General features: G+C 45.7%; 1 protein-coding gene across 3 annotated transcripts in view; it reads left to right on the forward strand.

Moving 5' to 3' along the window:
• Chn2 (chimerin 2) overlaps positions 1–14,105 on the forward strand; it is a 259,080-nt gene that overhangs the window by 171,442 nt on the left and 73,533 nt on the right. For all 3 annotated transcript variants that reach the window (NM_032084.2, XM_039108464.2, XM_063286763.1), the window contains 3 exons: positions 4,475–4,506; positions 7,526–7,639; positions 9,376–9,661. In NM_032084.2, the coding sequence (NP_114473.2) occupies positions 4,475–4,506; positions 7,526–7,639; positions 9,376–9,661 (432 nt within the window). The remainder of the gene's footprint in view (positions 1–4,474; positions 4,507–7,525; positions 7,640–9,375; positions 9,662–14,105) is intronic.

Below are 14,105 nucleotides of genomic sequence, written 5' to 3' on the forward strand. Positions count from 1 at the left end.
TCACTGGGAAGAGGTTGGAAGGTGTTCATCACATCAGGGAGAAACCCAAAGGCCTCCAGATAAGCAAATTAGCTAAAGTGAGGAATTTTGAGAGTCAACCAAAGCCTTAAGATTGTTCAGTCTTTACTGGAACAGCAGAGAAGCCCTGGGACCAAGGGTGTTATGCCCAATGTGGTGCTTGCCCTGAGTCTCACTTACCCTCCTTGTGTTATAGAGGTCTTTTTTTAAAGAATATATATACATATATGGTTGTGAACTGCCATGTGGTTGCTGGGATTTGAACTCAGGACCTCTGGAAGAGCAGTCAGCACTCCTAACCACTGAGCCATCTCTAATGAGATAATGCACACAGAACATAGTATAATTGTAGTACTCAGCAATGTAAGACCAGTGTTGGTCTCTTACAAGTCTCACAGTTTTTAATAGGCAATGCCTCATCTCATCTCTGAAGCCGTCATATTAAAATAGCATGCTTGATAGCACCCATATTATTAAAGATTGGAGAAAACGAGAAGCAGGGAAGTTTAATACCCTCCCCAGAGATGTGCAGGAGGTGGATCCCCAGTGAGTTAAGGCCTATATCCATAGTCCTCACCTTGCCACACACTTCTGCCGAGCAGAGAGCCCTGGCTCTCTGAATACTGACTGTCTGCTACAGTGGCTTACTAGCCATTTAGCCATCATCTTTCCTCAGCTAACAGCCTACTGTGCCAAGCTCTCAGATGCCTGGCCCCTTCTAAAACTCTAATACTCTTGTGACTCCTCTTTGAGGTACAGATTCACACTCCATGGTGAGGGCAAGGCTCCTGTCCTGGTGACCTGGTGACACCCTATCCCTATCCCGAGATACTCTGAGTAGGAGGAGGCTGGGCTGTGGAAGGAGGCTTCTTCCCCATCTCCGTGTTGCCCTCATTGGCCTGAGTCTAAGCATAGAGTACAATCCCCTTCTTCTCCCTAAGGAATTGTGGTTGGTGGTTGTTAAGCTTGGGCACACCCGAGGCCACCGCCAAGTCTGCTCCAGTTACTGGGTAGCGTTCATATCTTTGCCAAGAGTATTCCACTATTATTTTTATTATGGTATGCACTCAGTTGAGAAGGGTAATGACATCCCAAGTCCGTTCGCTGCATACCGCACAGAGGCATATAAATACATTACTCTATTGAGTGTTAAACATTTAGAAAATTAATCCTATACTGTTTTGCATTACACAAATATTCTCATTACAGCGTTCAATGGTTATTGAGGAGGATTTTAACATCATTTAGAAATTTGATCTTTTGGGTGCTTTAAGCAAGAAGTCGATCCTTTTTGCCATGTGAGTGGAGTAGGCTCTCAATACCTAGTTCATTTTGTAGGGTTGCATGAGGCTCAGATGCGTGTGTCTCTACCCTGTGCCAGGCATGGAGAGGCTCTGAGAATAAAACCAGAGGGAGGGAAGATGCGACCACCAGGGAAGGATTCCCTCCCAAGGAAAAACAAAATAAAACAAAACCCTCCAGATCCAGTGAGAGTCTCACTCTCAAAGAATGAGGAAGAGAATGATAGAGGAAGACCCCCGGTGTCCTCCCCTCGCCCTGGTCTCTGTGTGCACCCGTGGGCATGCACACGTGTCATGCACATATGTTATAAACATATGAACAGAGAGAGACAGAGACAGAGACAGAGACAGACAGAGACAGACAGTCTGAATCTCATGACTAGTGGAGTTGTGCCTGGGGATAGAGCATGTTGGGTTCTACTAGCCCACAGTTTAGAGGATGGACAGTCACCTGACAGTATCCTATCCCTCTAAACCTTGATACCAAGCTGATGCTTTGTCTACATCCAAGGATATATTCTCATCCAGCCTGAAGAAATGTTGAGGCTCTGAGGCTTTCCCAGAGTCCTATAACTAACTAGCTGGGCTGCTAGAGTGTAGGTTCTAGCTGAGACTTCTGCCAACAAACAAGTTTAGAAAAATGAAAAAAGGCTGGGTTTTAACCCTTTAACACCAGCCGTTCTCTCTCTTTATCATGAAAATTATAAATAGGTATTTCGTAAGAGCTACCAAGAGGATAAAGGGAAAACATTGGATCTGATTGTTATCCAACAGCTTTGCTCAGTGAGAGCTTGGCCGTGGGACCCAGTGCATCCCTGTCTCCCTCTCTCTTGCATCCATCTTTCCTGTCCTCCTCTGTAACGCTCCCAAATGAAGCAGACATGAAGGAAACCGGGGTGCCTACCTACATTTGAATTCTGACTAATAATTTCACCATACTTCCCCGGAGACATTTGGGTCTCTTCTCTGGAGACATTCCATGTACAGTGTCCTTTGTGACTTGGTGTTCCTGGGTGATGTTCTAGTGGTTTCACACATAAGGGTTTTGTCCCTTACTTGGAATGAAGTCTCCTCTGGGCAAGATCTTATGAGGGAGGCTCTAAGACACTGTATTGATTTCCCTATTTGGCAGTCGACATTAGATTTCTCCTTGTGTTCTCCACATGTTGTGAGCACAGAAACCCAGGATCTCTTTGTAGCTGTGTCCTGTCTGTATTTGCTTGGCCATCACTGTGTGAACAATGACAGGGCTAAGCACAGAGCCCTGAAGCTGACGCGTATGATGTGTGCTTTCATAAGTGACGAGCGAACGATTGTATTATTAAGAATCAATTAAATCCCATACTGGTTAACCTCTTACCTACATTGCAGTGGTCAAGAGTCAGCTTTACCTGCCATGCTGTCCACATGAGAAGATTGATTAGTTCCTCATCTCCTGTGGGAGAAGCGAGGGTAGGGGAATGGAGCAGGGTGGAAAGCTGCACTCGGATTTTGCTCCTTGTGTTATAGATTAGCCAAAAAGATGGAAGTGAAGACTTTTCTAAAGAATGAACCACTTCTAACTCTGGACTGTTAGATCTCCGAGAACGGGAAGATACTTCACCGCTATGCATTGCTTTCGCAGATCTCAGAGCGTTTCAAGATGTCTCTGAGGCCCACCCAGATGTGGCAAGTGAGCATCAGTGGTATCACGTGAATAAGGACTGCAAAAGCCAGTAGGATGATGTCTGTGACAATTTCCAGCTCACATTTAAAAAGTTACTGTTGGGTAAAGAAAGTGACAATAGAACATGGCACTTATAGAAAAGACACCTGCTAAGAAGGGACCCCTTCACTCACTCTGTGCGCTAGCTAATGACATCGTTTAAATACGTATTTTCACAAAAAAAAAAAAAATATGCAGTAGCCTTCACACCTCCAAGATCAAAAGTTATGAGCAGTCTTTTGATTGAGCACGTTTCAGGTCTAAAGTGCACAGGAGAGAGAACACATGTTAAGAAGATTACATTCCACAGTTGTTAACCTCCTAGCTACATTGCGGGAGTCAGGAGTCAGCTCCGACTACCATGCTGTCCTCATTATCTGGGTGTGAGTTAGATTTGTCCGAGATAGTTGATGAAGTGGTCTTCAGAGCCCTGGGTCTCCTTTCTGAGCCTTCCTCATGGTCTATAATATCCTATGGCCTATCTGTCCTTTAGGATAGAGGGGAGAGGGCAATACACCAGATACCCGCCTGGCGCCTGGAAATCCAACCACTGTGATGCTTGTCTGTGAGCCTTATTAGGAGAACAGTCTATTTGGCTGTGAACAGAACTGACTACGAACAAAACACCTGCCAGGCTCCTCTCCTACACCAGGGAACAGACACAAATGTGTTTCCAGATGTGCAGCCATCAGTAAGACTTCCAACTTCACATGGCTCAGCTGTGTTCGTACTGTCCCAAGAATTAAAGCAGGATGAGAGCCACATGTGAAAATCTACGCCCGTATCTGATCAAACCAATTCTGCGAACGATCAGAGATCAACATTCTTCTGCGATAGACGACAAGTGTGATCTGATCCGATGTAGGCACCTCAGTCTTGCCCGCTGTGTTGGGCCTCAGGGTCCCATCACTAGGCATCTGTTTGCAAAATAAAGGACAATGCTAAAATACCAACTTTATTTGAGAAGAAACCATATGGCGTTTACTTTTTTTTTTATCCAGGTGCAAACCCTTGTTTATTTATAAGTGCAAAACAAAACAATTAAGTGAAGATTGAAATAAAGGCCTATGTTTTATTCATGTTAGAAGTAGTTGCTTTATCTCTTAGAGTGAAGTTAAAATGTTCTTGTAAATTCCTCACTGTTAAATAAGCAACACATTGTTTCCTTTGGAGGAAAAAAAAGGCATTTATCCTTTTGAAAATTCTTTATCGGGTTGATTTGGTTTAGATGGAAAATGAGCCTAATGAATATAGAAATATAATGATTCTAGATCGTTTCTATCCATTAGGATGTGTTGATTAATTCCAAAGCTTCGTGGATCTCTGATTTGCTGAATGAGTCTATAGTAAAATTACAACCAGAACACTAGCTGTTTATCTGAATCACGTTTTTATCCAGCTGATTTGAATTCAAATGCATTATTAACATTTTTCTTCTTTTTTAATATAGGTGGAAAACAGACCAAAATATTATGGAAGAGAGTATGTATTATACCATTATTTGTTTTAACAATTTAATAAGTAGTTGTTTCATATGTCATTCAAATTTAACTATTAACTATTCCCTAACATTGTCTTTGTCACATGTCTGCTGTGTAAGAGTTTAGTAAGAAGAATAAATGCAATCAGACACATTTGTATTGAGCTTTCCTTCCCACACTCAGGTACCTGGTTCCCACCAAGGTTGGGGAGAGGGAGAGGCCTGTGTAGTACTTCTCTCCTCAGAGCCAGCTTCCGGGTGCCTGGCCAGTGTTTGAAAAGGAAGGCTCTCCGCCAGCATTTCATTTACTGTCTACCCTGATGCAATACAAACATGTAGGTGTCAAAGATGTCACACTTCAGTTGAATGCCTGACCATCGTGAATCTCATAGCACAGTGCTCAGGAAAAGCATCCCTTTCTCCTGTAGTGTTGGAAAACCAAAAGGATCATTCTGTAGGCTTGGATGTATCCGCCAGCTTTTTATCTAGCTTAGTCCATTGCTAAGCCCATCTTTATTCTCTTTCTATCCGGGCCACTTTGTCCTTTTAACTCCTCCTCTAGCTCTGTTTGATTACCTTTGTACTCTAGCAGCAGGCAAACACCACAACTAGCGAAGTCATTTGACTCTCTTTAAAGAGAGAGGACTATGGAATGGTGCAAAGGGGGAAGGTACATAAGTCACTTTCTAAGGTCAGCCTAGAGGCATGATGAGGCAAAAGCTCTTTCAAGGTCACTTCCTGTACTCTCTTAGCCAATCAGACCTTCCCTCTCATCTTCATACCCAGAAGAACCTTGGCTTCATGGTTGGTGGACTGTCCAGTCATCCTAGCCTACTGCTCCTTCCCAGTGTGCACAGCTGCACTCTGGAGCCTCCTCTAAGAATATCAGACTTTGAGCCTCCCGCCAGCCAGCGCCCACCCGGGAGTGTAGGTTCCCTTCTCACCCACCCTCTGATAGCTGGCCTGTGTAGCCACTTGGCTTTGATTCTCCATCTAACTTCAAAGTTACTTGCAGATTGAACAATTTTTTTAAAAGAGAGGGCAAACAGGAAAACACTACCACATACACTTTTGTACCTGAATCGACCACTACAGAGTGCTCTCCCTGCCAGTGCTCATGCTACACAGGAGGCTTCTCCACAATGTCTCAAGAGTCCAGTGGCCTCACTCACAAAACCCTAAACCCCTCTGTTCCTTGGCGGTCAATTTCATATACAGTGTACAAGAACCACTTAGACCCAATGGTCTTGGCCAAGCCAGACTCCTCTGTCTCGTTCTTCTTCATGGAAATCTTGGTCTCTGACTGTGCAAGAGGGCTGCTGCTCTTACAGCTCAGCATTCACCCCAGTGTTCCCCAACAGTGCTACTCTAAGCCCCAGTTACTGAGACTTAAAACCAGAACTTAGCAGAGCATAAGCCCTCATCCCCAAGCTGTCATCACCTTGACCTACAGGCTGAGATTTTCATATAAAACCATTGATGCTGCTGGCTTATTTGCTCCTCTAGGACCACAATGTCAGCTAGAAGAGCCACTATTGAAAAGAAGAGTATTAGAATAACACAACAAAACAGACACTAACACACACACACACACACACACACAAAACATACACCACACACACACACATACACCACATACACACACACATACATAGACATACCACACACACACACACACACCACACATACATAGACATACCACACACACACACATACATAGACATACCACACACACACACACACACACACACACACACACACCACATACACACCCCTTTATCACATTTGTCTTCCAGCCTAATATTTATATTCGTGGCCAGAGAGGAGGCAGTAAATGTTATTTTCTTTTTTATGCTCAGAAAATTCTTTGCATGATTACTCCCCCAAAGTTTTCTACCACTAGGTAACTCTAGAAAGGGGTATTTACCCCTCTTCCAGGAGTTTAGAGTCGCTGGGCACTGGTCTCTTCACATGCTCAAGGCCGTGCATCTTAGAGACACAAAAGATAGAACTGATAGTGATGACAGAAAGAACAAAGAAAAATCATAAAAGCTGGGCATGGGTGCACACTCGGGAGACAGACAAGTGGATCTCAGTGTGTTCAAGGCCAGTCTGGTCTATGTAAAGAGTTCCGGGATGGGCAAGGCTGCATAATAAAGACACTGTCTCAAAACAAACAGAACAAAAAATTGTTAGTGATGGCTGTGAGCCTTCATCTTTTCTTAAAGGTAGAAGGACAAATAGATCCACCCAGTCACCTGCCTTCACCCCCACCAGTCACTATCCACATTCTAGGTCTCAGACAACTACCTTCAGAAGGCCAATGCAGTCTTTGATTAGCCAGAGGTTCCACTCAGTGTGCCATACTCTCTCTCTCTCTCTCTCTCTCTCTCTCTCTCTCTCTCTCTCTCTCTCTCTCTCTCTCTCTCCCTCCATCCGTCTCTGTGTTTGTGTGTGTGTTCATTTTGTAACAGAGAAATCAGAGACAAACATTATCATTAGAAATGGAAATGTAGATTCTTTTCCCAAACACCCACCTAAACAATTAATCTCTAATGTAAAACACTGGAAGAACGTGGCTTCTAGCCAGCCCTTCTTCCCAGAGAATGAGCCTCTAAAATTAACGATGCCCAGTACCAGAAGCAAGCAGGTTGCTAATCAATAAGTGTTCATTTGCAATCAGGATAATCCACGGTTCTCTGTGTTTGAGCTGAAAGCTAAATTGGTAATTGCTCTTTTGTTATTCCCCATGGTTTGAGAGGAGCCATAACCTAGCTTTCATTTAGATCTTCATTTTCAGCCTGAGAGCAAAGACAGGAGCAGAAAGCCAGGTGGAGTGTGCATCTTCCTGTTGGGAATACAGGGAGGTAATACAAGAGGGTCTTCATGATGAGCCGTAATCACACCTCTCTCATTCCAATGGAGATACTAGGGGACCTAGTAACCACAGTTTTCAGCCTAGTCCTCATAGTATCTGCTTTGTACAGTCTGCTCAGTGCAGTGACTGCCTTGTCCCTCCAGGTTTCATGGGATCATCTCCCGGGAGCAGGCTGATGAGCTTCTAGGCGGAGTAGAGGGTGCCTACATCCTTCGAGAGAGCCAACGGCAGCCGGGATGCTACACGCTGGCACTGAGGTGAGCTGTGTTCCACTCATGGCTCTTGAAAGTGGCTTTTATGATTTTCCAATTTTTAAAAAGTATGGCATGCTCCATGAAGAGACCTGACTGGGATGGTGAAACAATGAAGAGAGAACAGAAAGGCTGAGATCAGATGGCCGAATTCTCTGGTGGAGAAATGGCGGCATCTCAGAAGCACATCTTTATAATGTAGTGTTGACTAGGGACATGGCGCTATTGCATACAGCTGAACAAGGAGGCAGAGTCTAAGAATCTCAGTGGGAGCTGTCTCTGTAAGGGAGTAGCCTTTAGGCTTTAACCTTCCAGGGAGAGAGAGCTATGGTGGACATTTTCTGGGCACAGTGTCAATATTCATGCTTGCTAAGTGTTCTTGAAGCTCCTAGGGATTATGGGGTAGGATTTTGCCATTTTCCCAATGAGTCTGAGGCTATGGGGTCTTTGACATGGATGTGTCAATGTTGACTACACACATCCATTCAGGACTTCACACGCTCAGGGCTTCCTCAATTCCCTAGTACAGTAAAATGCACATAATCTGAAATTCACCATCTCTATCCGCCTAAGTGTGCAGTACAGAGGCAGCGGGCGCACCAGCTCTGCTTTGCAGACACCTTTGCTGCCCCCTTCCAGAACCTGCCCCACATCCCAGATGCTGGCTCTGCTCAATCGCTCCCACTCAGATTACCTTGCAGTTCACTGTTTAAGCACCAGCTGGAGGCCAGAGGTCAAGCATCTGTTTGCCTGGCTGAAGACTTGCAGATTGTCAGTGTGAGTGCTTCACAGACATGCAGCCCACCATTCTTGACTTCTCGGGGACCACCTTGACCCCAAACTTGCCGTGTGGGCCAGCAAGTCAACAGGGCAGGTTCCTCCCAAGATTGGCCACCGTAAGTGCTGAGGCACTGCTGGGGTCACTTGTATATACCAGGCCGTTAGCTCCCCGCAGAGCCTTCCTGTGTGCTCCTGGAAATTGATTAGAGCTCTCTCCATAGAAAGAATGGATACGAGAAAAGCCTTCCCAGGACAGCTCACGAAGGGCATGTATCCAACCGTCTCCACAGAGTGACCTCACAAAGACGCTTTCCGAGTTGCAACTGGAGATGCCCAGAGCATGTCTTATGTGGCTCAGTGATGAGGGATTAGGTCAAAAGCTGTTAAGAACTCTGGATAGGCAGAGCATTTTTCTATCTCCTGGCACCCCAGAGTAGGCACAGATAGTCATGCAGGTGAGACTGGGGGATGCCAGGATTGATGGTACATTTAGCACCTAGCTGATGCTTCTCTACTGCTTCATTAACCGGGATGGTAGAGATGGGGTTGCAGTCAAAGACTGGTAAGATAATAAAGGGCATCAGAGGTCTTTGGTGTTAGTATCCCTTGCAGAGGTAATGGTCACCTCCCATTAAGGAAGTTTATAAATGATGTGTTTGTATAAATGAGAATGGAATGATCCAGTGTCCTGAGTGACTCATAGGATTGTTCCCAAATGCATACCCGAGGTTAGATCCCGTCTGCTTCCTTCCAGACCCGTGGGTTCCAACAGGGAGCGGCAGCTCTTTGTGACTCTGTTGCTTCTCCTGTTAAATAGAGATAATCACAGTACCCATCTCACAGGATCTCTGAGATGAGATCCAAGCACCCGCTCCAGGCCCAACAAATGGAATGTTCTGGAAGCTACCTCACTTTCCCCGTGTTATCTCACCGGTTGTAATCCTTGGCTTTCTGGCGAGCAGGTTTGGAAACCAGACCTTAAACTACCGGCTCTTCCATGATGGGAAGCATTTTGTGGGTGAGAAGAGGTTCGAATCCATTCACGACCTGGTGACAGATGGCTTGATCACGCTCTACATAGAGACCAAGGCTGCTGAGTACATTGCAAAAATGACCACAAATCCCATCTACGAGCACATCGGATACGCCACTCTCCTCAGAGAAAAAGTGTCCAGAAGGCTGAGCAGGTCTAAAAATGAGTCAAGAAAGGCTGGTGTCACCCACGAGGAACACACACCAGTGGAGAAGGTAAGCAGCCCAGGGCACAGTCATGGGCTATCTAGCTTCAGCTTGTGCTGACAGAGAATGGATAAGGATAGATTTAGTTTGTCAGAGTGTTGGGAAGAATCCTCCCAAGTTTAGAACTGAAGTGCCAAAAGGTCCTTAGACTCTTCCAAGTTAACCCCCTCTTGAGCTTCAGGAGAGAAACTCACGGCCCATAAATGTTCCATGATTTGCTTTATGGTCAGAGGCAGAACTTAGACAGATAGTCATTTGTGGGTTTATTTGTAGTTTGAAAGAAAACATTCCATTATTGTTGGATGCCAAACAGTGGGTGAAAAATGTCTTAAATCTCCCCTTGGGGCCTGCTGGCTGTCTCTGTCTCCAAAATGGGCCAAATGCATGGTATCTGTCTTTGTCCATCCTAGGGATGTGTGAGCATCCATGGGCAGGAGGCTAGCTGCCTTCTGAGGTGAGCTAACTGACAAGAAGAGTTACTGACAGACTTAGAAGCCTTCACCATAATGGCTGCTGTCTCAGGATGGCTTAGTCGAGCTGATTTTCCCCCCAGCAAAGCAAGCTGTGCTTCACTGCTATCAGAAAACCCTTGACTTGGGTGAGTGTGTGAGCTGGGCGTGTTGTAGCAGTGGAAGGATATAGTGAAGGGGACACCATTTCTGTCTCCAGTATCCTGCAGCATATTTGAAAGGCACCAACACCGTTGGCAGGGAGACTTCAGGGATGTGTCCCGTTGGGGACCATCTGCTTTGCCTTGTCATATCCATTTCCCTCTGGGAGTGACAGCTCACCATACCATCAGCACCCCACTGTGGCTGAGCCAAGCCCAGCTTCTGGAGTGGTCTAGGACTGAGCAAAGAGCGATACGCAGAGGGCAAGATGGCAACGCCACTCCTTTGGGAGCTGCTAACCCTTAACTGCAAGTGGCCCCCTGATGCCAGGACTGGTGGAAGCCAGTGAAGGCTTAGGCTGAAGGTAAGGACTAGGCATCCAAGATGGGAGACTCACCGGGTACTGGGGTGGCTGGAGACAGCAGCCAGTCTGTTGGCAGCAAGGGCGTGATGGTAATTGATTTGCTGATTGAGTCTCAGAGCAAAGGAGGGCCTTCTCCAGCATCACATCAGATGAGCAGCTGGCCCATGAAAACATAATTTGCCATTTTCTTTTTATAACTCTAATATCACCCCAACACCTGTGTATTCTTTCAGAAATAATTGATTTGGGATATTTTGGGACTGCTGACTGTTTACATTTAATAGGAAAGCTGTGTGCTCGCACGCGCGCGCGCGTGTGTGTGTGTGTGTGTGTGTGTGTGTGTGTGTGAGAGAGAGAGAGAGAGAGACAGAGAGAGAGAGAGACAGAAAGAGAGAGAGAGAGACAGACAGACAGAGAGAGAGAGAGAGAGAGAGAGAGAGAGAGAGAGCGCGCCATATTTCGAGTTTGTTCTGGTCCAGATGAAAGCTAGTCCTTAGTGTTTGTAAATCTGTTCAAAAGCGATTTAGAATAGGAAATCTGGAAGCTGACCTCCTCAGTCATGATAAATCAGGAGATGAATTGTAAAATAAGTCTCTGAAGTGGTGTTTGTATTTCTGAATCAGAGAGCATTGCCATTTGGAAACACCGTCTGTTACAGAAAGCAGGCCTCACAATGGAAACCAGCAAGGACATCCCATCTGTGGAAGCTGGGCGTTATTTCTGGGCGCTATTCTCAGCAGGAAACTGACATGACGTGATGTGCCCTCTGTCTCAGTTAGGGTTTATGTTGCTGTGATAAAACACCATGACCCAAATGCATGGGTTTACCGGCTTACCCTTCCGCATCACTGTTCATCATCAAAGGAACGCAAACAGGACAGGAACCTGGAGGTGGGAACTGACATGGAAGTGATCCAGGGGCGCCATGTACTGGCTTGCTTCCCATGGCGTGCTCAGCTTGCTTTCTTACAGAACTCAGTATCACCAGACCAGGGATGGCCCCCATGCAGTGGGCTGGGCCCTCTTTCATGGATCACTAATTGAGAAAATTGCTCCACATGCTGACCCACATCCTGATCCTATGTGGGCATTTTCTCAATGGAGGTTTCCTCCTTTCCGATGACTATAGTTTGTATCAAGTTGTCATAAATCTAGCCAGCACACCTTCCCCATAGAACAGTGCTTCTCAACCTTCCTAACGCTGTGACCCTTTAATACAGTTCCTCCCCTTGTGGTGACCCCCAACCATAACGGTATTTTCATTGCCACTTCGTAACTAAATTTGCTACTGTTATGAGTCATAATGTAAATATCTGTTTTCTGAATGTCTTAGGTGACCCCTGTGAAAGGGTCGTTCAACCCCAAAAGGGTTTGAGACGGACAGGTTGAGACCCGCTGTCCTAGAGAACCTGATCAATAACCACATCGAGTGAGCCAGTCTGCACCCATTTACTGGGGAGGAGGGAGGGGAGGAAAGAGAGGAGATGCTGAAGGAAGAAGTCCGTAGTCAGCAGGAAGTTTGATGGACAGTTGTCAAGGGTATGGATTTGCTTGGACACTAATGATGTCCTTGGCTTTCATGAGGAATATTCTGGACAGTAGGTCTGGTCACTGCCTGCCGGGGCACTTATTTTGTTAGTAGCTTATGAACTAACTTGATAAGAATCCATCCATTTCTCCATGACCTGTATTGACAAGTGCGATTAGGAAAAGCCTCAGTCTGGCCAGAGATCCTGTTACTCTTCAGGGCAAGGCAGGGGCCTGTTCTCCATGGAGGCAGGGACTGGAAAAGAGTTGGTGGGAACTTGAGTAGATTGACGGAGAGGAGCCTGAGGTCCCCGTCTGCTTCAGTAATGGCCTTGAGTCTTGAAGGTTTAATAGTGGAACAAGTTGGCTTCCCAGCGGTGCTCAAATCTGCCAGGTCCATCCCACGGCTCACAAACGTTGCTCACCCATTTGTTTTATTGATCATTTCCAAGTAAACCTAGGAAAGAATGTGCTATTACAAATCCAAGAACAGTAACAGTGCTAATTGAAAAAAAAAAAAGATAAATTACCTGCCCCTGTCAGACTTGAGTGGAGTCCAGGTTGCTAGCAATGGACCTGACTTTAGTGACTGTAGATGCGGTGGGGAGGTGGGGAGCCTGCAGATGGAGTGAAGCTGTGAAGGTTCTGCCCCTACCAGTAGGCAAACATCACGATTCTTTATTGAATTAATTGGCTTTTAAAACGTAGTGTGTTTGGGTCACCCATTCGGTGCACTTAATTAAAATGGTCAGTCTAAGTACAATATATGAAACATACTTTAGAATTTATGGCACACATAGATTCTCTACTGGTCTTCAGGAAAGAAGAATCATGGTATGGTCGGCAGTCTATGAATAACACTCAGAGTCTAAACTCAGATTGCACAGACGTGGGACTGTGTCCCATTTTAGACTCAAGGCAACTGTGCCAGATTCGCATGCAGGATTCCCCACGTGTGCCTTAGTCCTGCTTCACACGGGCAGAGAGGAGAGTGAGCCCAGGCTGCCCACCACACGTCAGAGCATCTTAACTCTGTGGAGCAGCCGGACCTCACTGTGCAGTCATTGCCTTTATGGCTCTAAGTAACAACTTGGACTTGGCCACTGTCCTATCAATGGTCATTTTAAAAGTCACTTAGTCTTTTTACATGGTCTGATTTTGAAAATGCAGTACTGTTTCTAGCTATAAGAACCGACCTTTCTCACCAAATGCATCCCGCCGAGTCAAATAGATAATATGGCAAGTGCATCTGTATTAACTGGGTGTAGTCTGATGCAGTAAATTGCACCCATATTTGAAGTGAAAATAATGTGTACCTGTGAGGCGGTAAAAGCACTTTTAATAATACGCAAGTTGAGTATCCTCTGTCCAAGATGTTGGGGAACCAGGGATTTTCCAGATCAACTATTTATCCTTAATCCAAAAACCTGAAAGGAAAAAACTCAGATCCTTTGAAGTCTTAGATGCAGGGGTGTATCAGCTATATCGTATTCATTCGTTCCCTGTTTTAGGGACGCCTAGCGCCCAAGTTCATTTCCCTGTTTTCTCCTTGGCATTCAGCGCCAGTTACAGCCTCCTCGCTCTCTTCCCTGCTTTTGCAGGATGTCAGCCCCAGTTCTGTCTTGTTCATTCATTTCACTGTTTCTCGTGGTAGTAAATGTCAGACAACGACCTCCGTGAGTTCCACAGCAGCTCCTCCTTGTACGGCATGGCGGGCAGCCCTGGGACAAGATGGGGGCTGGGAGGGGGGCAATGCAAAAAAGGAAAGTGCAACTGTATCTTTATGTTTCGTCTATGCAAACCAGGAAAACACAGGTTTTACATGTTTAATTCCTGGCAAGTCATCAAGCTAACAGAGTAGCCATTGTTGATGGTTGGGAGGGGAAGCAAGGGTCTGAAAGGGCGAGTGTGGAAGAGACTTGTCCTCTCCTTGCTTCTGTTTGAAGCTCTT

This window comes from Rattus norvegicus, chromosome 4, assembly GCF_036323735.1.
Source record: "Rattus norvegicus strain BN/NHsdMcwi chromosome 4, GRCr8, whole genome shotgun sequence".
In the NCBI taxonomy this organism is placed as follows: domain Eukaryota; kingdom Metazoa; phylum Chordata; class Mammalia; order Rodentia; family Muridae; genus Rattus; species Rattus norvegicus.